The sequence below is a fragment of the Dermacentor albipictus genome, chromosome 1 (assembly GCF_038994185.2).
Source record: "Dermacentor albipictus isolate Rhodes 1998 colony chromosome 1, USDA_Dalb.pri_finalv2, whole genome shotgun sequence".
NCBI lineage: Eukaryota > Metazoa > Arthropoda > Arachnida > Ixodida > Ixodidae > Dermacentor > Dermacentor albipictus.
In genome coordinates, this window is record NC_091821.1 from 40,028,622 (window position 1) to 40,054,294 (window position 25,673).

At 48.6% G+C, this 25,673-nt stretch overlaps 1 protein-coding gene across 5 annotated transcripts in view; it reads left to right on the top strand.

The window, feature by feature from the left end:
• LOC139061089 (uncharacterized) overlaps positions 1-6,459 on the top strand; it is a 395,355-nt gene extending 388,896 nt beyond the window's left edge. For 4 of the 5 annotated variants that reach the window (XM_070540599.1, XM_070540613.1, XM_070540623.1 and 1 more), the window contains 2 exons: positions 2,014-2,028; positions 2,122-6,459. In XM_070540599.1, the coding sequence (XP_070396700.1) occupies positions 2,014-2,028; positions 2,122-4,041 (1,935 nt within the window). In that variant the 3' untranslated portion in view covers positions 4,042-6,459. The remainder of the gene's footprint in view (positions 1-2,013; positions 2,029-2,121) is intronic. The other variant, XM_070540603.1, reaches the window with a different exon arrangement.
• Positions 6,460-25,673: the final 19,214 nt, after the last annotated feature.

Below are 25,673 nucleotides of genomic sequence, written 5' to 3' on the forward strand. Positions count from 1 at the left end.
GCGTCCAAGTTCGCACTATGTAGCCCAGGCTTAACGATTAAAGCTGCGTAGTAAAGAGACCCGACAACACACTCGGTTCAAAGCAACTGGAACTTGCGTTACCGCGTGATGTTATGCCCAAGGAGGCAGGATATAGCGACAACTGCAAGGTGTAAACGTTGAAGGTGAACGTTGGCGCTTGAGAGCACGGTAATGGTTAACTACTCGAGCCTGTTATAATAGGGCGCTGGCACAAAATTCCTGCGAGAAAGCATTTCATCAGAGATACCATCTATGTCTTTAATCGTATGGCCAGAAATGTTTCAGGGAGCCTTTAAGAGGAGGCTGTGTTACGCGTTGCGATAACGTCGTTGTTCACTCTGCTGTCTCGAGCTTTCGGAGAGAGAAAACGACATTATGGGTGGCAGAAACATTTCCTGGTGACCGAAGCTCCAATATATACGTTCTTACATTTCTTAGGTAACTATGCCGGCATATAGCTGGAAAACTCGCTTGAAAGACAAACGTAACATTTGTCGTTATGATAGGCGTCTGTGCATGACAGCCCTGTACGACGCGAGCACCTACGAAGTATTTAACGTGACAGCATTCAGGGCTCCGTGTGCTAGAAATCGGCGGCGTTGTCCGTTAGCGAAAAATCATGCCGAAGCATGCAGACCCTCCGTTAGGCGCCTAGGCGTTACTGAACTAATTGAATTTCTCAAAGTAAAATTCGGCAGACAATTCATAAAGTATGACTTACACACAACCTAAATACATGATCGCGTCGGATTGCAAATTAAATGTGCGAGAAAACATTCTGTTAAGCGGAAACTCAGACCCCTTTTCCAGGTGCCATTTGAGGCCTTTCTTAGTAGGAGCAGCGTGCCCCGCTCGGTTCCTTGCAACAGCATCCAGATGGCGCTCGCCTCCGCGCATCCGCGGCAACGGCGGCGCCCGCCCTGGCGCTAAATAAAAAAAAAACAAGAAAGCTCGCCTCATGCATAGCGCTATACGGTTACATAAGCTGCAGTTGCCGGGAAGCCTGAGAAGCAGTCAGGGATCTTTGAATACTGTCGCGTTCCACTCTTAAAGGTGAAGCTTAAGCGTCCTCCAAGGTTTATTTTTATTTTTCTAGATCGCCCATTTTGCTATTCCCGTTTCTGCGACACTGCTAACGACTCGCTTATTCTCGTGGCACTGTGGCCCTCATTTCATGTAGGTGCCTTGATGAAGTCATTGTATAGCTGTAGTTATTGCATTGTATCCGTTCACTGGATCCGCGCCATCTGGTTGCAACGTTTGCTAATCAACCGGGAGAAGTCTGCGCCGTTCTCAATCTTGTAACGGCGCTGCAATATCAAAGTGAGGCGCGAACGCCTTTGATATCCTGTTATTCCAGTTGGCAAAGTGGCATGATTGTTTGACCTATTGCGGTACGTGCATCATGTAACGTGCTTGTCGAAAAAGCAGTCGCTACACGTGCTTGCACGGGCGGGCTTGTGTAATTGCGTCAGGCTTATGCTTCATTATAAACCGTTCACTGTTCGTTCAGGTTAGCATTACGTGCTGTGTGCGGTCATGTTCTTGTTGGTGTTGCTGTATTCGTGAACAAGATGTGCATAACATTTTTGTATCCATACTTAAACCTACTCTGCTATTTTCGTTCCTTTCCTGACGCTTGTGTATTCGCCTGTGCTAGTAGTGTCGTGAGAAGTACAAAAGTTGTTTCTTAATGCGGTACAGCTGCCATTTTGCACATTTACGAGTTCTGAAGAAATAGCAAGGATTAAGTCGGAGTAAGCAGTGCCATGTATTCTCCGGAATTTTCTTGATGTGGCTGCACAGATGGTGTGTGCTTTTTGTCTGTGTGTTTGGTTCATGAAGCGCTATGCTCTTGAAGTGAAGTTGCAAGTTCAGTAGAAATACACTCAGTAATAAAATTGTGAGGTAGTGTTTCTGTAAGTCGGAGTAGTGCTCTAGATAGCGCATATAACTATATTCTTATCTAGGTTTTTTTTACTAACGTTTCAGGATTGTCATTCTCAAGTAAGCATTGCTGCAATCTGTAAAGTTTCTACATTCTGTCTCATTAATTTCCCACTAATTTCCACACCATTTTTTTCTTTCGTCGCCTCGCAGGAGCTTCAGGACAGAGTTCAAGCGCTAGAAGGCTTCCGGAATGACATCTTCTTCGCAATTCAGGATATCCAGCAGAATATGCAGAGCAGCCCGCACCGGCCGCCCCAAGTTTCGCTGACGTCTAGCAAGGAGCCCACCAAAGCTACTTCGGCGCATCGCATCGATTCTCGTGTGCCTTTGGATGCGCCCGAGTCAAAGACGTGGACTCTGAATCCCAAGCCACGGCGGCACAAAGACGGGTCGTTGATGACAGCGGTGTGCGGCCGCGCAAGAGCCAAAAGTGCGGGTGTCGGCAGCGAACTCAGTCAGGGCGTCGTTGCCAAGCCTACTACGGTTGCTAGTCTTTCGTCCAAGGGGGACACAGCGTCCGCCATCTTGGAAAGTGACAAGCAAGACAGCGGGCTCGATTCTGACTGCCGGGACCACGGTTCACGCGAGTCCACGCTCGCGCCCAAGGACGAGTTGCTGACGTTGCTGGACATCATCGGCGAGCGCAGCTTGCAGCTGAAGGAGCGCATGCACGAGATGGAGAAGTCGAAGGGCTTGGACTCGGTTTTACGAGGTGGTGCCAGTAGCCGCAGCGATGTTCTGGAGTTCCACGAAAAGGAACTCCAGGCGCGGCTGAGTGAGATGGAAGTCGAGCGGACCAAGCACCGGATGCAGGTGCGCCAGCTGCAAGCGACCATCCACCACATGGAAGGCGAGCGGATCGCCTGCGAAGAGAAGCTGCAGGCCTCGCTCTCCGAGAGGAAGGAGCTCGAGAAGAAGGTGCACAGCCTGCATATGCAGTACGTGCGTGCAGGCCCCAGCTCACTACCTCTTGCCAAGTCGTACGCTGACCCGTGGCCCGCGGCTAGCCTGCAGGCGGCACAGACGCTCGTTGGCGATGTCGCCAGGGGCATCACGACTGAAGAAGGCAAAGCCAAGGTCTCCAACATACTTAAGGAGTCCAATCTTCTCGAGCTCAAAAGGCTGCTTTTGCTTTACACTCTGGAAAATCAGAAGCTTAAAGAAAAGGCGGACGAGAGTGACCAACACTGGTTCAAAAAGTTGTCGGAGTGGAAGGCCACGGAGGCCTCATTGCGATCGGACATCCAGTCATTGATCCAAGAGAAAGAGGAATGTCTAGACCGCTTCAGGAGACATCGGAGAGACATGGAAATTGTGCAGGCCAAGTACAAGGAACTCGAGATGACTGTGTGGGCACTTGACAATTCGGAACACCAGAGGGACTACCGACGAGATGAAGGTATACTGCCTGTCGGTACTCGTTTTCTGCGCTCCGCTGACCAGAGGTTTCCTCGTCCCTACCAGAGCAACTTTTCAGATGGAGAATCCGGCTGCAAAACGCAGAGCCTGCCTCCTCTGCTACTGAATCAAGCAAGAAACACTCCATTGCTGTCGCGCAGAGGTGCCTATCCTACGGAATTCAGACGCAACTCGCTTGCGGAAAACTCCTTGGAAGAGGTTGGTTTCAGCAATGAAGGTATGGCGTACGAGCTGGTTGATCCCAGGCAGCACAAGCCTACAGTGTTTGCTGAGCCGTCTCAGAAGGCGTTTGCACCTTACTGGCAAGACCGTCGTGTAGGAGCCGCTGTGATGCCCAGCGACGCCGTACGCCTGATGAATCTCGAGGACGACCACGAAGAACTCAAATCCGGCCCGCACTCCAACATTGATATGATCTGCAACGAGTTTGATCCACTCTCCGAAAACGGTCGGCAGTGCGCGAATAAGCCACTGGACTTCGAGGACTCTCTGGATCTCTCCATTCCTTTGAAGCCTACCAGAGGTGCCGCTTCGAACGCACCCAGGTCTAGCCGGAGCACCCTTAACGTGAACTATATTTCCCCTGCAAGTACCAGCTCGAAAGTGACACTCGAGCAGAAGCACAGAACTTTCAGAAAGACTCAAAATTAGGCCAATAGGCACCCCTGGGTGTAGGCATTCAGTGCCGACATTGCAATATCAGATGTGATGTTTATTCTCTTCCGAGAATTGATTGCACTTGTCGCGGGGATGTCGCAAGCCGCTCGCTTCATTGCGGTTGTGGTTACGATATGCCTTAGCAAGTACCGTGTGTGAAGCATTTTTTATGTATATATGTATGATAGTGTGTGAAGTGTGTAGTTAAGAAATTTTAATTTGTCACTTGTCCCCCTTTCCAGCTGCGTTTTCGTGTATGCAGATAGAGATTCAACTATGTCTTCTAGACAAATGCTGGAACTGAAGCTGTTAACAAGGCAGTGTATCGTCAGTTACCCTTTTTGAAGAACCAACTAGTGGAGGCTTTTTGGCTAGTTCAAGAGTACTGATTGAAGGTTACATTTTTGCGGTAAGGCCGCGATTTCTGTGCTTCTCCTGAACGCATGGCATGCCATCGTTCTGTTTTCAAGAGCCTCAAAGGGATACCACATCGGCCATTTTGGAGGTTCACGAGAAGCAAGCGTACAACTTTTTTACCACATGTCTCATGGGCGAAGACAAAAAAGAAAAGTGCGCTGGACACCCTACATAGTCATTTGCGTTTAGTCACTGCTTAATTCATTTCATCCGTAAAGTTGGCATTCCGTCTTCGAACCTACCGAAACGATATTGTGGAGTGTCATTTTAGTGCGTGGGTCTTCACTTCTCTGTCAGCTTTCGCCTAAGCAACCTTCGTGGAAGCATATTGCATAGAAAAATGTGGCCATTCTGTTGCATTACTGTTCGTATGCCATGTTACCCTGATGTATGGGCCACGCTCAAGTGAACCCTCCTTGCCCTTTCCTCGTAGCATATTTGCTGAACTTTTTGACCCGTATTCGCAGAAAAGTTAGCTGCGCTAGAACTGTTCGTAAGACAGGTGCCAGCCAATCAGGATGTTAGACATATTAGCGTAGGCAGCTGGTGAATAATATATTTGGGAATGAGCCTTCGTACACAGCCAGAGGACTTGAAGCTGCTGGTCGGGACACAACTTTCTAACTCCTTTGGAACCGCCCTGGAGTCTATAGCCCGTAGTGGCAAGTAAGGAAATTAAAAAATAATAAACCTGACAGAGCTGGCGTCTGCGCTGTGAGAAACGAAAATTCTGTAGAGTAAGTGTGCATTAGGTTTGTTCACCCACGGGACCAAATGACGCTGCTGTTCAGGACTACTGCAATGGCTTCTGGAAGGATTGTATGCGAGCGAGTTCATGGAGCTGCTCACTGCGGCTCCTGTGTTGTCGTTAGTACCTTTGTGCCCGGTCGCGGTATTGCGGGTGATTTGATTTCCACATTGAAGCGATGCTGCTATACATTTTCTTCTTGTTGAAGAGGGAACCAATTCAGTCCGCCCTACGCATCATAGTTGTCTTAAAGCCTCTTTCCATTACATGCCGGCATAAAAACGCATGATGAGCACGCAGTTCGTAAAAAGATAGCAGAGAGCGCGACAGTTGCCTACTTGAGGAAGTGTGTACGTTCTCATTCGAATGGGAAAAGCAAACTTGTCTCGTGTTGGTAATGACTAATGGGCATGGTGCCTTGGAGGCAGGCGCAGTGTTGATCATTTGCAGCACATGTGGTTGCCAGCTAAAGGACGAATTTATGGCTCTTTGTGGTATTCGCTATACGATCTGCTGACCATCCACTTCTGAAATGCGTACAACACTTCGCCCTGCCACTCGAAAGGTGAAAGTTTTGCCCAGGTTGGCACTTCAGTGCAATTTTTTAGGGACCAGAATATTTTTCTCAGCGTTTAATGAATTGCTCCCCGGCTGCAACGATTTTTCAGTGCTGCTATAACGTTCACGGGACGTAAATTCTACAACAGTTGCACCTCGTTAAGCATGCCAGTGCGCACCAAATAGGCCTTAGATTATTCTACATTGATTTGTAGCATGAATTTTGCAATGTAACGCCGTCTTGACGGTGGCAGCTGTTGTGGGAGACGCTTTACACAATGAGCATATCAACCTAATTATCTTCGTGCCTTCTTTAGAGGTGTATGCGCAGCTTTGAATCACGGTGCGCCTCCTCCTTTTTAGTCACTCTTTTACGCGACGTGCAAAGTGCAATTTCTCTGTCAAAATTACTCCTGCCACGCATTAGCGGCGGACTGCGTGCCTTGTCGAGGCGTGTTCGCGTGCTGTACGACGCAGCTGTTTCTCCGAGCGCAATTTGCGGCGCTCTCACAATGGCAGCTGCAGGGAATCGGTTGCGTGCGCACCATCGCCCGCCCACGTGGAACGGCGAAGACGGAATACACTTTTTACCTTGGCGAGTGCCCACCGGCACTTCCTCATGTTTTGTGTGTTAAATGAGGGGATACTTAGTAGAAATAAAGTTATTAGTTTTTCTTTTCAGTCACGAACGTTCTGTGGTAGTTGTCTTCATTACATGTACGAACAGCTCTGGAAACCCGAACACAATTGCATATGGTGGTGTGACAACATTTACGTGCCACTGAGTCAAAATTAGGAATCGTGAAGCGGTTACGTGCCGCGATATGTTATGATCCCTGTATCGCGCCAACACATCGCGCCTGACAGTGCAATATAATCCGCGCGTAAGTGCCGTTACAGAACATTGCTTTCCTCCGCTGGCTGACGTTTTGGTTCCGCCTTACGCGCTCGGCTACTAATGCCTACCAATAACAGCAGTGATCTTGTTTCGTGCCAAATTAATGGAATGAATGAAAATGGAGGTGGAACAACAAGTTGGTTTCTCCCGAACGGCGAAGCATCGATAGCGGTGGAAAACTATTGCCCAACTGCACGAAGTAAGGTCCCTGCTTCTATGTTGTATGACTCGGTAAACATTCGCGTTGCTAATTAAATTAGCAAGCGTTGCGTCACGCGCGCGCAGGCAAACATGAACAGATGTTCACTTGATCGCGAACATCCGCTGGCGCAATTAAGAGCGCTGGCTTGGGGAATCGAACGCTTCGTGGTGCCTCTCGCCTCGACGCCTCTCCGTCACTTGAGATCACACGACTTCCAACACCAGGTGAAAACAGAGCACATGAAGCGACCAGAAATCTCGGCTCGGCCAAAGTGTTCGCCCTCCGCATATTTCCTCCATGTGGAGCGCGCGAGGGCTAGGGAAGGAGGCGTGCGCTCAATGCCACCTCCCGCTCCCGCTTTCGCACGCTCTTCACCTCGTGACCTCTATCTAACGCTGGTCGCGCGGGAGGACTACGCGCATCAAGCCAACATACTTTTCGGCTCTCCCTCGAATACTTCGCCTCGCGCCAACAGTATACGGCGTGCGAGGCATGATAGGATCTTATCGCACTTGGACTTTATATGGAACATCACATCGACGTCGACGATGATGGCTAAAATTAGCCTTGTGTGTCCATATCGGCTATCGCAATAAAAGGTGAGTGAATTGTATAAAATTCTCCAGCAGCAGGAAACACCATGAAAATAATTTTACCTAGGGGCACCCAGAAGGCTGAACTCTCAACCAAGACAACGGACCCCATAGGGCGAGTTCGGTTAACGAGCGTCCGTGCTCTAACTTCAGGGCATCGTACGCTGTCTAGACATCAAGGAGTACGTCGCGCACATTTCCTTTCCAGCGGTGCAGAGACAGTGTCGCTAAGCGACGAGTACGAAGGAGTAAGATGTTGAACAAATCAATTTGTGTATGTAGTCTAGCTATTGTTAAGAATGGCGAGCTGCGAAACAAGATTGCCACACAGTTACGACAGGGCGACACGACGCGCACCTCTCCCTCTCCGTCGCTGCAGCTGGGAGGCGTTCAAAGAAGCGGCCTTTGCGCTGGAATCCGCCGCCTTCCTCCAGCCCCTTCGACATTGTGACGGAACTAGTTCGGTGCGTGAACAATGATTCCGGAGTTCCCCAACGCGGAGCTGATTTGACACGCATGGACAAGCTGCCGCGGGAACGACGTATTTTTGTGCTTCTCACGCTTCGGCGTGGCACGGAACAACGAGCGACCCTCGATCGGCGTCGATAGTTCCCGGAACGGCACCCCGCCAACGCCGTCGTTTGGGCTCCGGAATGTGTGTGCCTTTGTGTCTGTAAACTGATCTGCAGAGCAGCGGCGAGTTGGTGCTGAGAAAACGAACAGTCGCCGCGTCGTATGACCGGCGGATCGAGTGTATAAAAACTGTGGTTGTGCGAATGCTGAGGACACTTCTCTTGAGCAGTCATGTTAGACTGAGACACTTCTCTTGAGCAGTCATGTTAGACTGATTCACTTCTCTCATGCAGTCCTGTTGGACTGATACTCTTTTTCTCAAGCAGTCATGTTAGACTGATTTAATTTCTGTAAATAAACCCTTTTCCTCGTTCTCGATGAGAAGCAGTTCTTCACTTCATCAACGATCTCAGCGTAAATAAGTTGGACGACGGCATGGGCCAGCTACCTTCGAATTCATGCCGTACTCCAATCTTGGCAAAGGACCACGGACGATGGGATTGAGCCCCCAATCCTGACACTATCCCTCCTCTTCAGCGCTACTCACCTTCTTTTATCTGCGTCAAGGCATGACAACAAAGAAGAGGATCCATTTCACTCTGTTGAAGGTGGATGACCAGTGAAGCTGTAGCACATCACACAGCGTTAGACAAGGGTTGTAACACTTATGAGGTGCCTCAGAAAGGCTAGCCAACGTTTCGAAAGGGGGATCTATCTTCGTCAAAGGCGGCCTCGTCATCCTCGGCATGTTAGTTTTAAAGGGTTAGTAGAGTGACGTCACGTGCGGTTGTTGTCGGTGGCGGCTGGTTGTAAAGGGAGAGACTTCAAAGAGAGTGAGCGCTGTGGCCTGACGTTTGTAAGCGTGGTTCCTAAGGAGAGGGCACAAGAGCGGGAGAGTGGGAAGGCTCCTTATAGAATTTGTCGAGGGATCAAATACATGAATAACTGCATTGCCATTGCCAAAGATGCTGCAAACGAATTATTGAACGCTACGCACTGTCAGAACATGTAAAATATGAATTTTTTAATAAAATAATTTATTCGTATGACCAAAAATTTGGTACCGAAATTAACTTATATTAATGCTTCCACCTTTTATGCCTATTTGTTAAGTAAAGAAAATACCAAATGAACTTTAGCACTATATCAGTTTGAAACCAGCGAAGCAGTGCATGCCGCTGATACAAAAAAGAAAACGTGAAGGACAACTTTGTTCAAGAACCTTATTTGCATATTTGTACATACTCAACGGCCAGGGAAAAATGTCGATGACGCTGTCCTTCGTTCCAATGTATTGCGCAGGAACAGCTGTCACTGGTGGTGCATTGTGAGTAATTGCACCAAAATTATTGTCGCAACAGAGAGCACATATAAAAGGGAATTCTGCAAAATATACATCAGAAATGCGAAGATATAGCTTGATAAAAGCCAAAAAAGTGTCTGGAAACAAAGTTCACTGCATGTATACACAAAACCTCGCAAAAAGATATTTAAGTATACATATGTCGCCAATATATTTACGTATTGAAGCAAAAGTCACTGTATGGTTCAAACAAGGCAAATAAACATGTTGCGCCATCACAGGTTCACAGCTCGCAGGGTACTAAGGCGCGCCGCCGCTGCTCCCTCCACTCACCCCGATGCATCGCGCGGTGAAGCGCGCGACGAAAGGCGGCGTGCTTCCTCCCAGCTTTTCTCCCTTGCACACGCAGGACTGAGCCACCATTGCCAGCTCACCCATCTTCCCGCCCCCCTACGCTTTTACTCGCACATACAGCATGCGGTTCGCGGGGACCGTGTTATCGCCCTTGGAGTTTATATGGAACATCACGGTGACGGCAACGGCAGGAATGCACCTGCGGTGTCCATATAATTGCTATCGCAATAATATAAGAGTATCAGGCAAATTAAGAGTCCTGTGACCCATTACGTTCCGCAAAAGAAGGAGTAACAAAATCGAACTTTCACCATGCGACAATTCGCTGCGCCACAACAATGTCTTTTTTTTTCTTTTGTGGGATGGGGCCGCCGAAATGAAAAAAAAAAACGTAAAGGAAAGCATGTTGGCCACAATCAAATGCCTACTTTGGGCACCTAATGTGGCTACCGAAGGAATATCGAAGAAAACGTAAGACGCTTGGTCCACAGCGAACCATACGCATACTGCTAGGTATCCTACGCCGGCGAGACAAAAAACTTTCCGGAGAGGTGGCAATAACATCGGAGTGAAGGTGATGCCCTCCAGCGAACGCCTTGCAATCTGTCGAGTCCCCACAATGATGGCGGCGAGCGACCATTGTTTCTTTTTTCTCGTCTGTTGGCCAGAAAGCCTCGAAATCTCTACCAGGCCAAAATCAGCCCTGCCAGAAAAAAAAAAAAAAAAACAAGCGCGCCATAGTTGCGCCGCGCGGTGTTGGGGGCAACACAAGAAAAACGCATGCGCTGTGGCTGGCTCTGGCAGTCCGCGAGTAGCGAGAACACGAAAATTGAAGAGGCTGAATGTGTCCTCGCGAATAAAAGTCAGAGTAGAAAAAATAAATAAGAACGTAGTTACCTTTGTTGGCTTTATTGTCTTGACATGGATACTGTGGCGAAGGTGAAAAGAATGTTATTAACGCGACAGCGTTAAGGAGCCCGTTGAAGAGAAGTTTATTTCAACAAGCATAATCAGAAAAATACTTGAGCACTTGATGTATACAAGAAAAAAAAATGAAGTTTGCGGTGTCTAGTTGGAATCGGTTGCTGCAGGACAGGGGTAATGATGATAGGCTAATGATGATTATGTTGATGATGATGATTATGATGATGGTGATGAACAATGTCCCATTGCATCAACAGCTAGGGCACGTTACGATGAAACAACAAACATTGAGGTTACATACAAGCCTGGCAGGTGTTGCCTGCCGGGAACTAACGTTTCAGTAAGGTAAAACCTGCGCAGTAATGCACTCATTGCGGAGTTTTATGAAGCGTGTCGACAATTTCCGCAGGCATTGTTCTTCATTTAGGTTGATCAGGTCCCTGCAAGCCTGCTCATACATGTGTTTGCGTAAGCGGCGTAGTAACAGGTACATCGCTCTCTTTGGCCGTCCCTGCATTGCCGCAGCACCTCATTGTCGCTGCAACACGAATGCTCCCACGCACCACAAGACAACTTCGAAGAGTCTTCGCGGTTGCGTTCTCGGATCCATGCGTACACCGAACATGTACCCACAATGAGTTGCAAAATGTTTTTGCAACAGTACAATCAAAGAGGGCATGCCGTAACGTTTCTTTCTGTCTGCACTCAGGGCAGCGGTTATTGGAAGATATTCCCAACGCTGTAGTGCGGTTCCGCGGACGCAAAACGCGCCCACCTGGTCACCACCCGAAGTCGCGCACCTCGGCAGGCACGGTCGATGTGGTTAGCGTGCGCCAGTTGACGCTCCTGCAATGCTGCAGATCTTCCTGTGTCAAGTGCTCTATTGCTAGTAATTCGCACACCTCCGTGGCCGGTGTGTAAACTACATCTAGATGTGGTAAAGTTGATCGAATTGATTGAAGGCTGCTGCATACATATTTATAAAATGGCGGTGCCTGTTCCGCCGTAGGTCCTGTTCTTATTCCTGAGAAAAAGAGCTTCAGACGTGAGGAGCTCCAGACGTGAGGAAAACTACTCCCAGGACTTTAATCCCTGCTACCCACTCAACTTATCCGTCACAGGTAGATGTAAAGTTGCCAAAGGCCATCGCCTTACTTTTGTCTTTATTCAGACGGGCTCCGGATAATTCACAGGAATCGTTAAACAAATGTAAAAAGGCATAGCAACTGTCTTCGTTTCTTAAAGAGAGGGACACGTCGTCTGCATATGCAGACACTTTTATCTCTCCCTGGCCTGGCAAGGGAAAGCCACGTATCGCTGGGCAAACTGAAATGCGGCGCAGCAAAAAGTCAAGACATAGAACGAACAGGTGAGGGCTCAGTGAACACTGGGTGACCGGGAAAGAATCGCTTAGCAACCGTTGACAAGCAGCTTGGCCGATAAGCCCGAGTGCAAGAGGCCGATCTTATTTACGAATTCGGCAGGAAAACCGAATGCTTCCAGCACGCCAAATAGATAGCGATACTCAATACGATCGAAAGCTTTCGCTCGGTCCAGCGAAACGAAGCATGCCGGAATTTGTGTCCTAGAAGCGAAGGTAAAGTATCCCTTGTCAATGCTAGAGATGAAAAAAAAATGATTGGCCTGGTACGCTACACATCTGCGTCTGGCTGATTATGTCTGGAAGAACACCGCTTATTCCCTTTGCCAGGATTGACGAGACTATCTTGTAGTCCGCGTTTAACAGCCTAATCGACTGCCAAGACCATGGACCAAGGCCATGACTTGGGGTGGAGGATGATCCGGCTATCGCGGAAAGAAGCTGGCTGAATGCCATATGATATGATCTTATTAACCATGGACAAAAGCGCTTTTTTCACGGCATCGAAAAATCGCACGTAAAACTGAATTGGGACGCCGTCTCGGCCGAGTGAAGAGGAGGTATTCATGTCTTTTACTACTGCTCGTAGCTCTTCTAGTGTCGCTGGCTCGCACAGGTGCTGTACGACGTTGTGTGATACTTGGGGCAGGGCTCGACAGAATTCCCTCAGCCTTTCGCCGTAATCATTCCTGCACCAACTGCCTTCATCGCCAGTAAACACCTCGCTGCCATGCTGTTTAAAGACTGTACAAATGTTTCACGAGTGGTCACTGCGAGTACCATCCGGAAGCGTGACATGAGGGATTCGGGTAGAGCCTTCTTCCTGTGTCGGGAGTAAGGGTAAGGGTAAAGTTCCTCTGTCGGCATCAGCGTAAAGGTCATTTGCGTGGAAATGCCGAAGCCCGTGCCAAATTTTACGTCGATACAAAGCCATCGGATCATGTTCGACTACCGAGGAATTCGGAAGGTGTGCTCACGGTGTGGGACGGAAGGACACCTAGGAAAGGCTTGCGAGACACCACGAGGCTTCCATCAAATCCTCGCATTGCGAGGTTTTTACGACCTCGTGAACAATCCTGAATATCCAGGCAGGAAACTTGTCGACTATTTCCTATGAACGCCGAGGAAGCTATGTTTATCAGCAACAAGAACAGGACCTACGGCGGAACAGGCATCGCCGTTTTATACATATGTATGCAGTAGCCTTCAATAAATTAGATCAATTTTACCAGATGTAGATGTAGTTGACCCACCAGCCATGGAGGTGTGCGAATTACTAGCAATAGAGCACTTGGCACAGGAAGATCTGCAGCATCGCAGGAGCGTCAACTGGTGCAGGCTAACCACATCGGCCGTGCGTGCCGAGGTGCGCGACTTCGGGTGGAGACCAGGTGGGCGCGTTTTGCCTCCGCGGAACCACACTGCAGCGTTGAGAATATCTTCCAATAACCACTGCCCTCAGTGCAGACAGAAAGAAACGTTACGGCATGCCCTCTTTGATTGTACTGTTGCAAAAACATTTTGCTACTCATTGTGGGTACTGTCAGGATTGGGGGCTCAATCCCATCGCTCGTGATCCGTTGTCAAGAGTGGAGTCCGGCATGAATTCGAAGGTAGCTGGCACATGCTTTCGTCCAACTTATCCACGCTGAGGACGTTGATGAAGGGAAGAACTGCTTCTCATCGAGAACGAGGAATATCGGTTTATTTACAATATTTATATCAGTCTAACATGACTGCTTCAGAGAGAGTGTAGGTCCAACATGACTGCTCAAGAAAAGTGTGTCGAGCATTCGCACCACAGCAGTTTTTAAACACTCGGTCCGCCGGCGATACAAGGCGGCGAACGTTCGTGTTTCATCGCAAAACTAGCCGCCTCCCGCAGGACGGCCTACGCACACAAAGGCACACACATTCCCATGTCCGGAGCCGACGTCCGAGGGGAGCCGTTCCGGGTAGCACGGAGCCATTCTGGGTAGCTCGTTGTCTTGCGTCCCGGTCGGCGCGTGGGAAGCAACAAAAAACGGCTTTCCCGCGGCAGCTCGCGCACGCGTAGCAGATCAGGTCCGCGCTGGGGAGTTCGGGCACAATAGTTCGCCCGCCGAACTCATTCCGTCACAACGGCGATGGGGCTAGAGGATGGCGGCGGTTTTCAGCACAAACCCCGCTTCATCGAACGCATCCTAGCTGAAGCGACGGAGAGTGGGGGATGGGCGTCTTGTTCCCCAGTCGTAATTGGGTGGCAATCCTGCATTGCAGCTCGCCATTCTTAACAGCGCCTTCATAGCCCGAAAAATCTCGACTGTCTAGCGCTGACAACCGCTAGGCAGGAAGAGAACGGCTGGTGGTTAGTGGGGGGATTGATGTCGTGGCTCGCAGCGACCACTTGTGTATTGATGTCACCGCCCCAAAACATCCAACAAGCACAGGCAACTGCAAAATGAACCCCACTACACGGCTCTGCGCCGAGATGACGTGCATTGGCTCTCACTTTAGACCCGCTAGGCTTCAAAAAAACAACAAAAAAACAACATAAGTGCAGAAACAAAAAAATATGCTGCATTTCGCTACGCCAATTTCTGAAGCAAATTCCTGCTGACAAATTCAGCAATCATGGAGGGAATCCTGCTAAATGAGAGGGGATCTTCTTCGCTTAATAACATTAACACTAGTAAAACTAAAATTTAGGCGGGACCTCAAACGCAGAATTCAAATTAGCCTGCTCAATCCATCCGCATTGCTATGCAACTTTCCCTTCTTATATCTAACGGAGAAGTTGTACTCTTGGAGAGTGAGGCTCCATCGGAGTAAGCGACCATTCTTGTGTGACATTTGATTGAGCCACGTCAGAGGACAGTGGTCGGTCTCGAAAATGAATTTCGCTCCGTACAAGTAACACGACAACTTCTGGGCGGCCCAAACTAAACAAGCACATTCCTTCTCTGAAGCGCTGTAGGCTTCCTCTCTTACATTTAGTTTACGGCTGGCATAGAGGATAGGATGCTCCTCGTTATCGTCGCCGACCTGACTAAGTACCACGCCTATAGTGTACTAGAATAGTACACTATAACCACGCCCATACCTCTGTCGCTTGCGTCGCATTGAACTATGAATTCCTTTGTGTAGTCTGGCGCGCGAAGCACAGGGCGAGAAACCAATAGCGTTTTCAAACTTTGGAAAGCGTTCTCTTTGTCCTTATCCCAGTGTACGTTACTCGGTGCTCCCTTTCGGAGGGCGTCTGTTAATGGACTTGCCAATTGCGAGTAATTCGGAATGTACCGTTGATAGTACCCCACAAGTCCCAAAAATGAACGAAGGCCCGTTTTCGTGCGCGGCTGAGAAAATTCTTCAATCGTAGCTATCTTCAGCTCAGCCGGCCGTCTCATGCCCTGACCGACAACATGGCCCAGATAAGTCACCTGCGAACAACCAAACCTACACTTTTCCGCTTTCATCGTTAAGCCGGCTTCCCTCAACCGTGAGAACACCTGTTTGAGGTGCGATACGTGTTGTTCCCAGCTGTCCGAAAAAATGGCCACATCATCAAGATAAGGCAAGGCGAACTCCTGCAAGTCTTTTAGGACAATATCCATTACTTTAGAGAAGCTAAACGGCGCGTTCTTCAGCCCGAAGCTGAGTGCGAGAGGGCGAAAAGTGCCTACAGGTGAGATGAATGCGGCATAGCGGCTGGCACTTTCTGAAAGGGGAACTTGCCAGTACCCCCGCACGAGATCTATAGTTGAAATGTATTTAGCAGCGCTAACTCTTTCAATTCGTTCCTCAATGTTGGGTATCGGGTACAGCTGATCCCTAGTGACTACTTCCTGTAGTCAACACACGGACGAGGGTCCTTGTTAGGGGTTTCTACGAGTATTAGCGGTGACGTGTAGTCACTTTCAGCGGGCTCAATAACTCCCAACTCTAGCATGCGCTGTATCTCTGCCTCCATAATCTCTCTCTGTCTTGGAGACACCCTGTAAGGCTTTGATCTTACTGGTTCGGTTGATGTCAGCTCAATTTCATGCGTTATCAGTTCGGTCTGAATCTGTCGAGATATTCCCCTAACACCCCTTTTAGCTCATCTAGCTGCTCGGGTCTTAGAGCCTGCGAGCTTACCGAGTGTTCTACTACTTCTTCTAGGCCGATTTCAGAGTTGGAGGTCACCCTATACTCCTTAAACTTGGTACTAGTGCCATCCGGCTCTTTGATGGCATAGTTCAACAACTCCGCTCCGCTCTACATACGGCTTCATCAAATTACAGTGATATATCCTCACTTCCTTCCTGCGACCGGGCATTCTCAAAGCATAGTTAGTATCTGAAAGTTTGTGCAACATTTTAACGGGCCCGTCCCAGTGAACTTCAAGCTTGTTCTTTCGTGAAGGTTTGAGGATCATTACCTGGTCTCCGGCGTTAAACGTACGAAGCCTCGCATTCTTGTTGTAAAAGAATTTGGCGTTCTTTTGAGCTACTCCCATGTTCTTTCCGACTAGTTCTTGGGTTGCGCTTAGCCGTTCCAGCAAATTTAGCACGTATTCAACCACTGTTGAACTCTCCCCTCTTTCCTCCCACATCTCTCTTAACATTCTCAGTGGAGAACGGAGTATCCTCCCATACACTAGTTCTGCTGGCGAGAACGCTGTCGCTTCATGTGGAACCGTTCGCAAAGCAAACAATGTTGCCGGCAGACAGTTCTCCCAGTCCTCCTTGTGCTCGTAACAGAGCGCACGCAAAACTCGCTTAAGCACCGAATGCCACCTCTCTACACTGTTTGACTGAGGGTGATAGACAGAACTGTGTATTAACTTTACCCCGCACTTTTGCAAGAATGTGGAAGTCAGTGCGCTCGTGAATACTGACCCTTGATCTGCCTGAATTTCGGCTGGAAACCCAACTCGTGCAAACACTTTCAAAAGCGCGTCTACTACTTCGGTGGAGCTGAGCTCTTTCAAAGGGATTGCTTCTGGAAACTTGGTAGCCGGACACAGCATGGTAAACAAGTACCTGTAGCCCGATTTTGTTTTTGGAAGAGGCCCTACCGTGTCTATTACAAGTCGTCTGAAAGGCTCTGTTATTAAGGGCACTACTTTAAGTGGAGCTTTCCATGTCTCTCCTGGTTTACCAGAACGCTGGCAGGCGTCGCATGATCTTACAAAGTTTTCTACGTCTTTGAAACAGCCAGACCAGTAGTATTCCATAAGCAATCTTTCCTTTGATTTTTTTATGCCTAGGTGGTCGGACCACCCATTTCCATGACAGAGACTCAAAAGGTCCTCCCTACACTTAATAGGTACGACTAACTGATCTAAAATCCTACCCTTTCGATCTCTGTAGTGTCGATACAACAATCCTCCTCTCTCATGTATCGTCACGTTGCGCCTAGCAATGCCTTCTTTAGCTGTGTCATGTAATTTAGCTAAGCTCTCATCATTCCTTTGCTCAGCTGCCAGTGACTCTCTATCCACACGTAAGAGCTGATCAAAGTTCTTTGAGGCCGGTGATAATAACGACCCTGTTTCGCTTGTGAGTGCGTCAGCTTGCTCTTCCTGCAGGCTAGAACTTTGACACTCTAGTGCTACGTTCTCATTGAGCTGGTCAGCTGGCAGGCTCTCCTCAACTGTTCTTTTGTCCCTCGGGCCTAGCTCGGATTCGGGTATTGAAGTTATCCCCTTTTCTGCTTCCGCTGGAGGAGCTTGTGCATTTTCAGTCGAAAGCGCCGCGATCTTACTAGCTCGCCGAATGGTCCACTGATTTTGACTTTGGCCATGGGCAGACACACACTGTGTTCTTCTACAACCTGTTTTATCCATGCTACTTCTCCGGTGAAGTCATCTGCCGTCACGTAAGACGGATGGACAACGTCCATCGTGGCGGCACTGTCTCTTAGCACTCGGCATGGTTTTCCATTAACTTGCAGGTCGTGAAGATATGGACTTAAAAGTTCCATATTCTCATCTTTTTCCTCCGCGTAGGAGAAAACTACGCTAGACTTCTCGAAGTTTACAGCTATATGTCCCAGTTTTGTGGCATTTGTAACAGCGAATTGGTCTAAAAGATGCAAATTTTCTTTTCTGTTCTTTTTGTGCGGTTTCTCCGTTAAGTTTCTCCTCGCTTTTTTCTGCGGGCTTTTCCGCCATGTCTACAGGCTCCGATCGTCTAGTCTGCGCAACCCTTTTGAACGGAAATGGTTTCCGCGGTCCATTTCGACCGTCCCAGTTTCCTTCCTCGGCGTTCAACTTTCTACGGGTTGCGTACTCTTCGGCTAATTCAGCCGCCCTTTCCACAGTGTTTACATTACCTCTGTCTTGCACCCACAGTTTCACAGCTTGGGGGATGGTTTTGTAAAACTACTCTAGACACATGCATTCAATGATCATGTCTCTGCTGTCGTACGCTTCCGCGGTTTTAAGCTACTCGACTAGGTTGGCCTTTAAGCTATATGCAAACTCCGAATATCCCTCGCTATCTTTCTTGCCTGTGCTCCTAAACCTTCGCCGAAAAGCTCCGGCTGAAAGGCGGTATTTCTTCAGGAGACTAGCCTTAACTTTTGCATAATCATATGCATCCTGTGCACTCAGTCACACGGCAACATAGACAGCAACCGCTGTGGCCATGTACTCGGGCCGAAGTTCATCTTTTCGCAAGTCCTTTCAAAATTGCTTAGGAACAAGCCCATGTCGGTCCCGACCTCAAATGGCTTTAATAGCCTGTCCATGCGGTACGATTCTGCCTCACTTGATCGTCCCAGAGCGCCTTCACTTCCTTGAGACAACTCCAAACGTTTGCTTTCAAGTTCAAGTTGCATTTTTCTTAACTGAAACTCGCGATCTTTATCGCGTTCCTCTCTCTCTCGCTTTTCTCTGTCCCGTTCATCTCTTCCTCTTTCTCGTTTCTCTCTCTTTTTGAGAAGTTACAATCCCATTTCAATATCTTCCTCACTGGCGTGATTGGAAATTAGCTCCAGTAATTCCGATTTTAGCATTTCCTTGCTCACATCTAGGCCAAGTTCCTCACCAACAATCAACAATTCGTCTCTCAGCAGTGTCCTTAACTCCATGATTGCTGCTTTACTGCCTTGATTCTGCTCTCTAAATCTAGCTAGGAAGACACAACCTAGCTAACACTGAACAATCTAGCTTCCCTACTGTTAAACAGAACAACCACAAAATGAAGCCTAGAGAGTCAAAGCAAGAACCAAGCACTCACCGCAGATACAGCACCATGTCGCAAAGTCCATCTCACCGCTGTCAGCCAGTTGTCAGGATTGGGGGGCTCAATCCCATCGCCCGTGGTCCTTTGCCAAGATTGGAGTACGGCATGAATTCGAAGGTAGCTGGCCCATGCCGTCGTCCAACTTATTAACGCTGAGGACGTTGATGAAGTGAAGAACTGCTTCTCATCGAGAACGAGGAATGAGGGTTTATTTACAGAAATTAAATCAGTCTAACATGACTGCTTGAGAAAAAGAGTATCAGTCTAACATGACTGCACGAGAGAAGTGTATCAGTCTAACATGAGTGCTCAAGAGAAGTGTGTCCAGCATTCGCACAACAACAGTTTTTATACTCTCGGTTCGCCGGCCATACGAGGCGGCGACTGTTAGTTTACTCATCGCCAACTTCCTGCCGCTCCGCAGAACAGTTTTCGTACACAAAGGCACACACATTCCGATGCCCAACGACGGCGTTGGAGGGGTGCCGTTCCGGGAAGTTTCGGTGCCAATCGTGGGTAGCTCGTGTTCCTGTGGCTGGCCGAGGCATGGGAAGCACCAAAATACGGCTTTCGCGCGGCAGCTTGTTCATGCGTATCAGATCAGGTCCGCGCTGGAGAACTCCGGAACCATTGTTCGCACACCGAACTCGTTCCGTCACAATGTCGATGGGGCTGGTGGAAGGAGGCGGTTTTCAGCACAAAGGCCGCTTCTTCGAACGCCTCCTAGCTGCAGCGACGGTGAGTGGGGGATGCGCGTCGTGTCCCCCAGTCGTAACTGGGTGGCAATCTTGCCTTGCAGCTCGCCATTCTTAACACCCCTTAATGGCGAAATGCACCTCCGCCGCGGGTCGGCCCGGCATTGCACTATCTTCGGGATCGGCCCACTTGTGGGGAGTGCTTAACTCCTGCTTCACCTCCGCCGCGGGTCGGCCCGGCATCGCACTATTTCCGGGATCGGCCCACGTATAGGGAGTGCTTAACGCCAGCGTCACCTCCGCCGCGGGTCGGCCCGGAATTGCAATAACGCCGGGATGGGCCTACGTACGGGGAGTTTTTCTTTTTTCTTTTTTGCTGACCACGCCGAGACGAAAATGTCCGTGGACGGTAGAGGTATACAGCTTCGCTGTACAAGACTTCGTGTAACATGAATAAATTCGTATCTTACTGCGGTGATCAACGTGGTTTGAAATGTACTGAGGTTGCAGTATCAAGTGGTTGTGAAGCGTGGTGCGATGGAAACTTTTATGAAATAGCGAAAGGGTGGGGGAGTGAATGGCGACATTGCGTCGGTTAGCTAGTGGAATAAGTACTAGGTTAGTTTTCCTTGAGGTTCTCGTGGTATGATTGTAATGAGAAAGAAAGAAACGAGTAGAGAAAAGTAACAAGATTAACGCTACTGGGGTCCCATATGGACGATGCATATTCAAGTTTCGAGCATATTAGAGTCTTGTAAAACTGTAGTTTTGAAGTAGACGGTGCTTTGGAAAAGTTGCGCTATAACTACCCGAGCATCTAATTAGCATTGTTAATGACGTATTTTATATTAATGATCGAACTTAAGTTATTTGTAATGTGTACACCAAGATATTTATGACATAAAATCTAAGAGAACGTTATTTAGATGGTAAGTGCTAGGATTGGAATTAGATCTGGATACGCGCATTATTTTACATTTGTTAACTACAAAAGGTTCATGTATAGTTAGCATGAAATCAATAACTTGGGTAGGCCTGCACCGTGTTAAGAATGGCCACCTGCAGTGCAGGATTGCCACCCACTTACGACTATGAAGGCAACCTCCCGGCGCAGTTAAGAATGGCCAGCTGCGGTGCAAGATTGCCACCCGCTTACGACTATGAGGGCAACATACCGGGAGCTTCGCCGCCAACTTCTAGCCACAGCGTCACAAAATCGACTTTGTGACGGAATGAGTTCGGTGGGCCAACTATTGTTTTCAAACTCCCCAACGCGCTACCCGGAATGGCTCCGAGTGCTACGGGGCCCCTCTGACGTCGGCTCCGGACATTGGAACGTGTGTGCCTTTGTGTGCGTAGGCCATCCTGCGGGAGGCGGCTAGGTTGCGTTGACGAAACGAACGTTCGCCGCCTTGTATGGCCGGAGGACCGAGTGTTTAAAAACTGCTGTTGTGCGGATGCTCGACGCACTTCTCTTGAGCAGTCATATTGGACTGACACTCTTTCTCAAGCAGTCATGTTAGACTGATGTACTTTCTCAAACAGTCATGTTAGACTGATATAAATATTGTAAATAAACCCATATTCCTAGTTCTCGATGAGAAGCAGTCCTTCCCTTCATCAACGTCCTCAGCGTTGATAAGTTGGACGACGGCAAGCGCCAGCTGCCTTCTAATTCATGCCGGACTCCAATCTTGACAACGGATCACGAGCGACGGGATTGAGCCTCCAATCCCGACAACCGTAAGAGATAGCTATAGGAAAGGCAAATGCACACAGGCGGCCACGCTTCTCAAACATAACAAATCATTAAAACAATTTTCTTTCTTATCAAACAGCAAATGACTAACATGAGCAGTGTGCCCCAAAACTTTGTGAAATATACTCGAAGTAAGTTTGGTTTAACATTCAGCCAATGAACAGTGGATGAGCCAGGGACAGCCTCAGAGTAGGAACGTGTCTTCGTCACGGCCCTCACAAATATGTTTGCTTGTTGAAACGTTGGCTCCAGGCTGACGCTCTGTTACTCAATAGAAATGTTCATCTGCTTGCAACCTCTTTGACTTGTTTGAATACACAAACCGAGATGTTTCTCAACATGAAACCGTAAATTGCATTTTCCAAGGAACCCCGATCATTAATTGGCCTTATATGTTTATTTAGTTTCCTTGTTTATTCACACAATATATGCAAAGGTCCTCGTAAGCACTGTGGTCTCGACAACGTTCCACGCTTTTCTACGAATACTCCACTTGTGTCGAAGCCTTTCCTGCCGCTCGAAAACACTAAATGTGCAGCAGAAATATCAAGAGCAGACAATGTGTGATACAAAATTTAGCGTTACGTTTTTGTACCCTTACACTTCGTGGCTCTTGCCAATGTGTTATGAAAACAATGGAACATTGCAGTTCGAGCTTATCTTGCGGAAAGTACACCTTTGCCGAGCACTTCTTCTGTTTCTTTTTTTTAATATTGCTGAAATCGTTGAACGCAGACAGTATACTATGAAACACGTCAAGCAGCACTGTACGCAATAGAAGTACGAGGATAGCTCAGCATAAATATCGTCTGAAACATCGTTCTCCTTGCTCTGGTCGAACACAATTACAAAGCTCAATTTCAGCGGTAAATTTAATTAAACATATGGCTATCTGAGTTTCTGTATGTTGTAAACTCAGTGATTGACAGCATTAACCCCCTTTGAGCTGTACAAAAATTGTGGCATGTATTGCATCATTAACCATGACTGTAGCTGACGATGTGTGTGCTGTGCTATGTGCTCTCTCTCTCTCTCTCTCTTTCTCTCTCTCTCTCCCCCATCCCGCTCCCATGTGTAGGGTAGCAAACCGGTTGAGTTAAACTGGTTAACCTCCCTGCCTTTCTTTCTCCACTTTTTCCTTCCTTCATGCGATAAACGATGTAAGTTTACTTGTTTGAAGATTTTTTTTTTGGCCAGTTGAGGCCTCTCGGTCACCTGGCGACATAATAAAGGTATCTGTAGTCATGTTAGAGTACCGTAAGCACGAATACCGCGCCGAAAGCGGTAACAAAGCGCCCTAAACCAGCGAGCGAGCAGCGCGACGAACCCCATCAGCCGCTACCGTAGCGGCCATATTGCTCACTACGTAATAATGATGATATTAGTTTTGATTTTGGTAGCGCCACCTATTGGTCGCATGCTGTAGTCCACATTCCGTTGCACTGTGGATGTTGCAGTTTCCCTTCTCTAAGTTTATATAGGCGTTATGTGAACCAACTGCATTATTTGCGCCATTTTGCCACAATTCGACTTGCCTGCTCCTGGCTGCACTCACTCAAGTGCCATTTGCGCCAACTGCGCAAAATTTCGGTATTTTCGCGTTTTCACGGCAATACAATGTTTTTCGCAGGATTATGCTATTACAGTCAACGACCGATTTTTCGCACATGCCCGGTGATTCGGACGCCTTCGCGGCACCGCCATGGTACCCCATAGAGTCAATGCATCAGAGCGTATGAAATTTCGAACGCAGAAAACCCTCGCCATCCGATTCTCTGGATTTTTTGCCATGAGCACAGGTCCGAAACGGCATTGATCGAAGCGACCACCGCCGCCATATTGATTATCTCGCCGCCTCGAACAAGCGTTCTTACGCGCTGGGAGCCGTAGCCACCACCGCGGCAAGGCTATGCCTAGCTACTTTGACATTCGCTACTGTTAGGAACGGCCTGCAGAGGTGGCGACATCCAAAGTTTCCCCAGCCAGCTGCAGCAGTGGGGTTGGCGTTTTCTAGGAACCGACCATCAGTCTCCAGCCGAACGGCGCCACTAGGTCTACTGTGGAGACTTGCTTTGAAAGGACGACAAGGCGTCATTCCGCAGCCTCTTGGCGTCGCAATGTCTGCTGCGTTGACTGACTTTGTGAGGAGGACAATACGCCGAGTCAGCAACTCTTCGTCGCCGGAATGCCGAGACGAGGTTGGCGAACCAGGCTTTGTTAGTGAACTCGCCATCACCGACCTGGTCTGTCGGGAGCGGGGGAGCTCCTGAAGGAATGTATTTGGCGGCACCATCTCACGCGCCTTTCGAGACGCAAGACATTGGAGAACCACGGCGGCCATTCTGCGGGGGTCAGCTCGGGGATTAAGAGGCGCATCCTTAGGGCAAGACCCAGTTCTGCGAAGACCGTCTCGCCTCGGTGGGGGCAGTAAAACCTGTGCGGAAGTGTGTGTGTAAGCCCTCCCCCTCAAAATGCGGCTCGGCTACGATGAATCTGGTCAAACGTTTTCCCTCACCTAGGGATCTAGGGAGGACAGAGTGTATTTAAGGAGCTGTTGCGCGGTTCCTCAGTGTGCTTTCTCTCGCAGTCATGATAGACTGATGAAGTACAACGTCCTTATGTAGATACTGTAAATAAACCCATATTCTTCGTTCTCGATGAGAACAAGTCTCTCACTTCAACAACGTCCTCAGCGTGGATGAGTTGGACGATGGCATGGGCCAGCTACCATCTAATTCACGCCCGACTCCAAACTTTACACTACCAAGCTTCTGGCTGCTTTGTGCCGTGTTTTTCAATAAAACGATTCGCCGCTGTTGGCAATGGCGCCGACTCCGCCTTTTTAATCCTCGCCAATAGCTTTGAAGCACGGAAAGCACGACGCCTTGCATAATTCCGGCTACTGAAAATCAGCTTCGCTTCAATGTAGCAATGTTACGCGGTGAAGCATATACAATGTATTGCGGTGAAGCATATCAAGAGTGGGAAGAGGTAATTATCACGGGACACAGTATGTATTTCTTAATTATACACGCGTGCACCCGACGGCTCGTGTTACAGTTCGAGCACCGATACGCCTAGTAATCGTCCCGGCAGGCCTTCGGAGCTGTTTCGGACGGGCCTTTGGTGATTTGAGCTTTTTGGGGCAGAAAGGGTTAGTGTTTCGAAAGGTCGGTCGGGTAACGGCGACTAAAGTTACCGTTTTACGCCGAATCGACTCGTATTGATTCGCATGGCCACACGACACACGGGAAGCCGAGAAACCACTTCACAACGAAAACGACTGTACAGGATGGTACGAAAGTTGTTCTCGACCGCCATCGCCATCTTTGCGATACACCTTACGCAGGCATCTCATCTTGACAACGTTCATAGACGCATACTCTCTTGTCGAGCTTCTAGCATTGTTATTGGGTGCAATACACAGTGTGTCTAGTGCGGTAAAGCGTACAAAAACACACATGTCATTTGGAATGCACGTGAGACATTTGCAATCAGTTCTTGTATTGTGCCTCACGACGCAAATTGTTCTAGCTCATATGTGATTGTATGTCTGTCATGCGCCCTGGCGCATATGTTCGTTCTCGTTTGGCTACAAGATTTGATTGAATGGTTTACAAAATTCAGTTCTCTACCCAAATAATAATGTTTGCAACATACCGTGCATGGTATACCGTCCGTGGGAAGGCAAGCTAAGTTGGTCGCTGTTGGCATTGTGTCTTGCTTCGCTCTTGAGCAGCACTTACAGATAGCACCGTAATAACAAGCTTCGCCAAATGGCTACAAATTACTGCTGTGCGACTCCAAGTGTTCCGAAAAGACCATTTTTTTTCTGCTCCTAAACTGCTCCAAAATGCGGGTGTGGCTGCTGCTAAGCTGCTCCAGAACGACATTTTTCCTGCTCCAAAAATTGCTCCAAATCCTAAACTGGCTGGACCACCACTGAAAGTAAAATCTATACACAACCGTTGTTGAGTAGTTGAGCGACTTAGATTGATGTGGCACTTCAA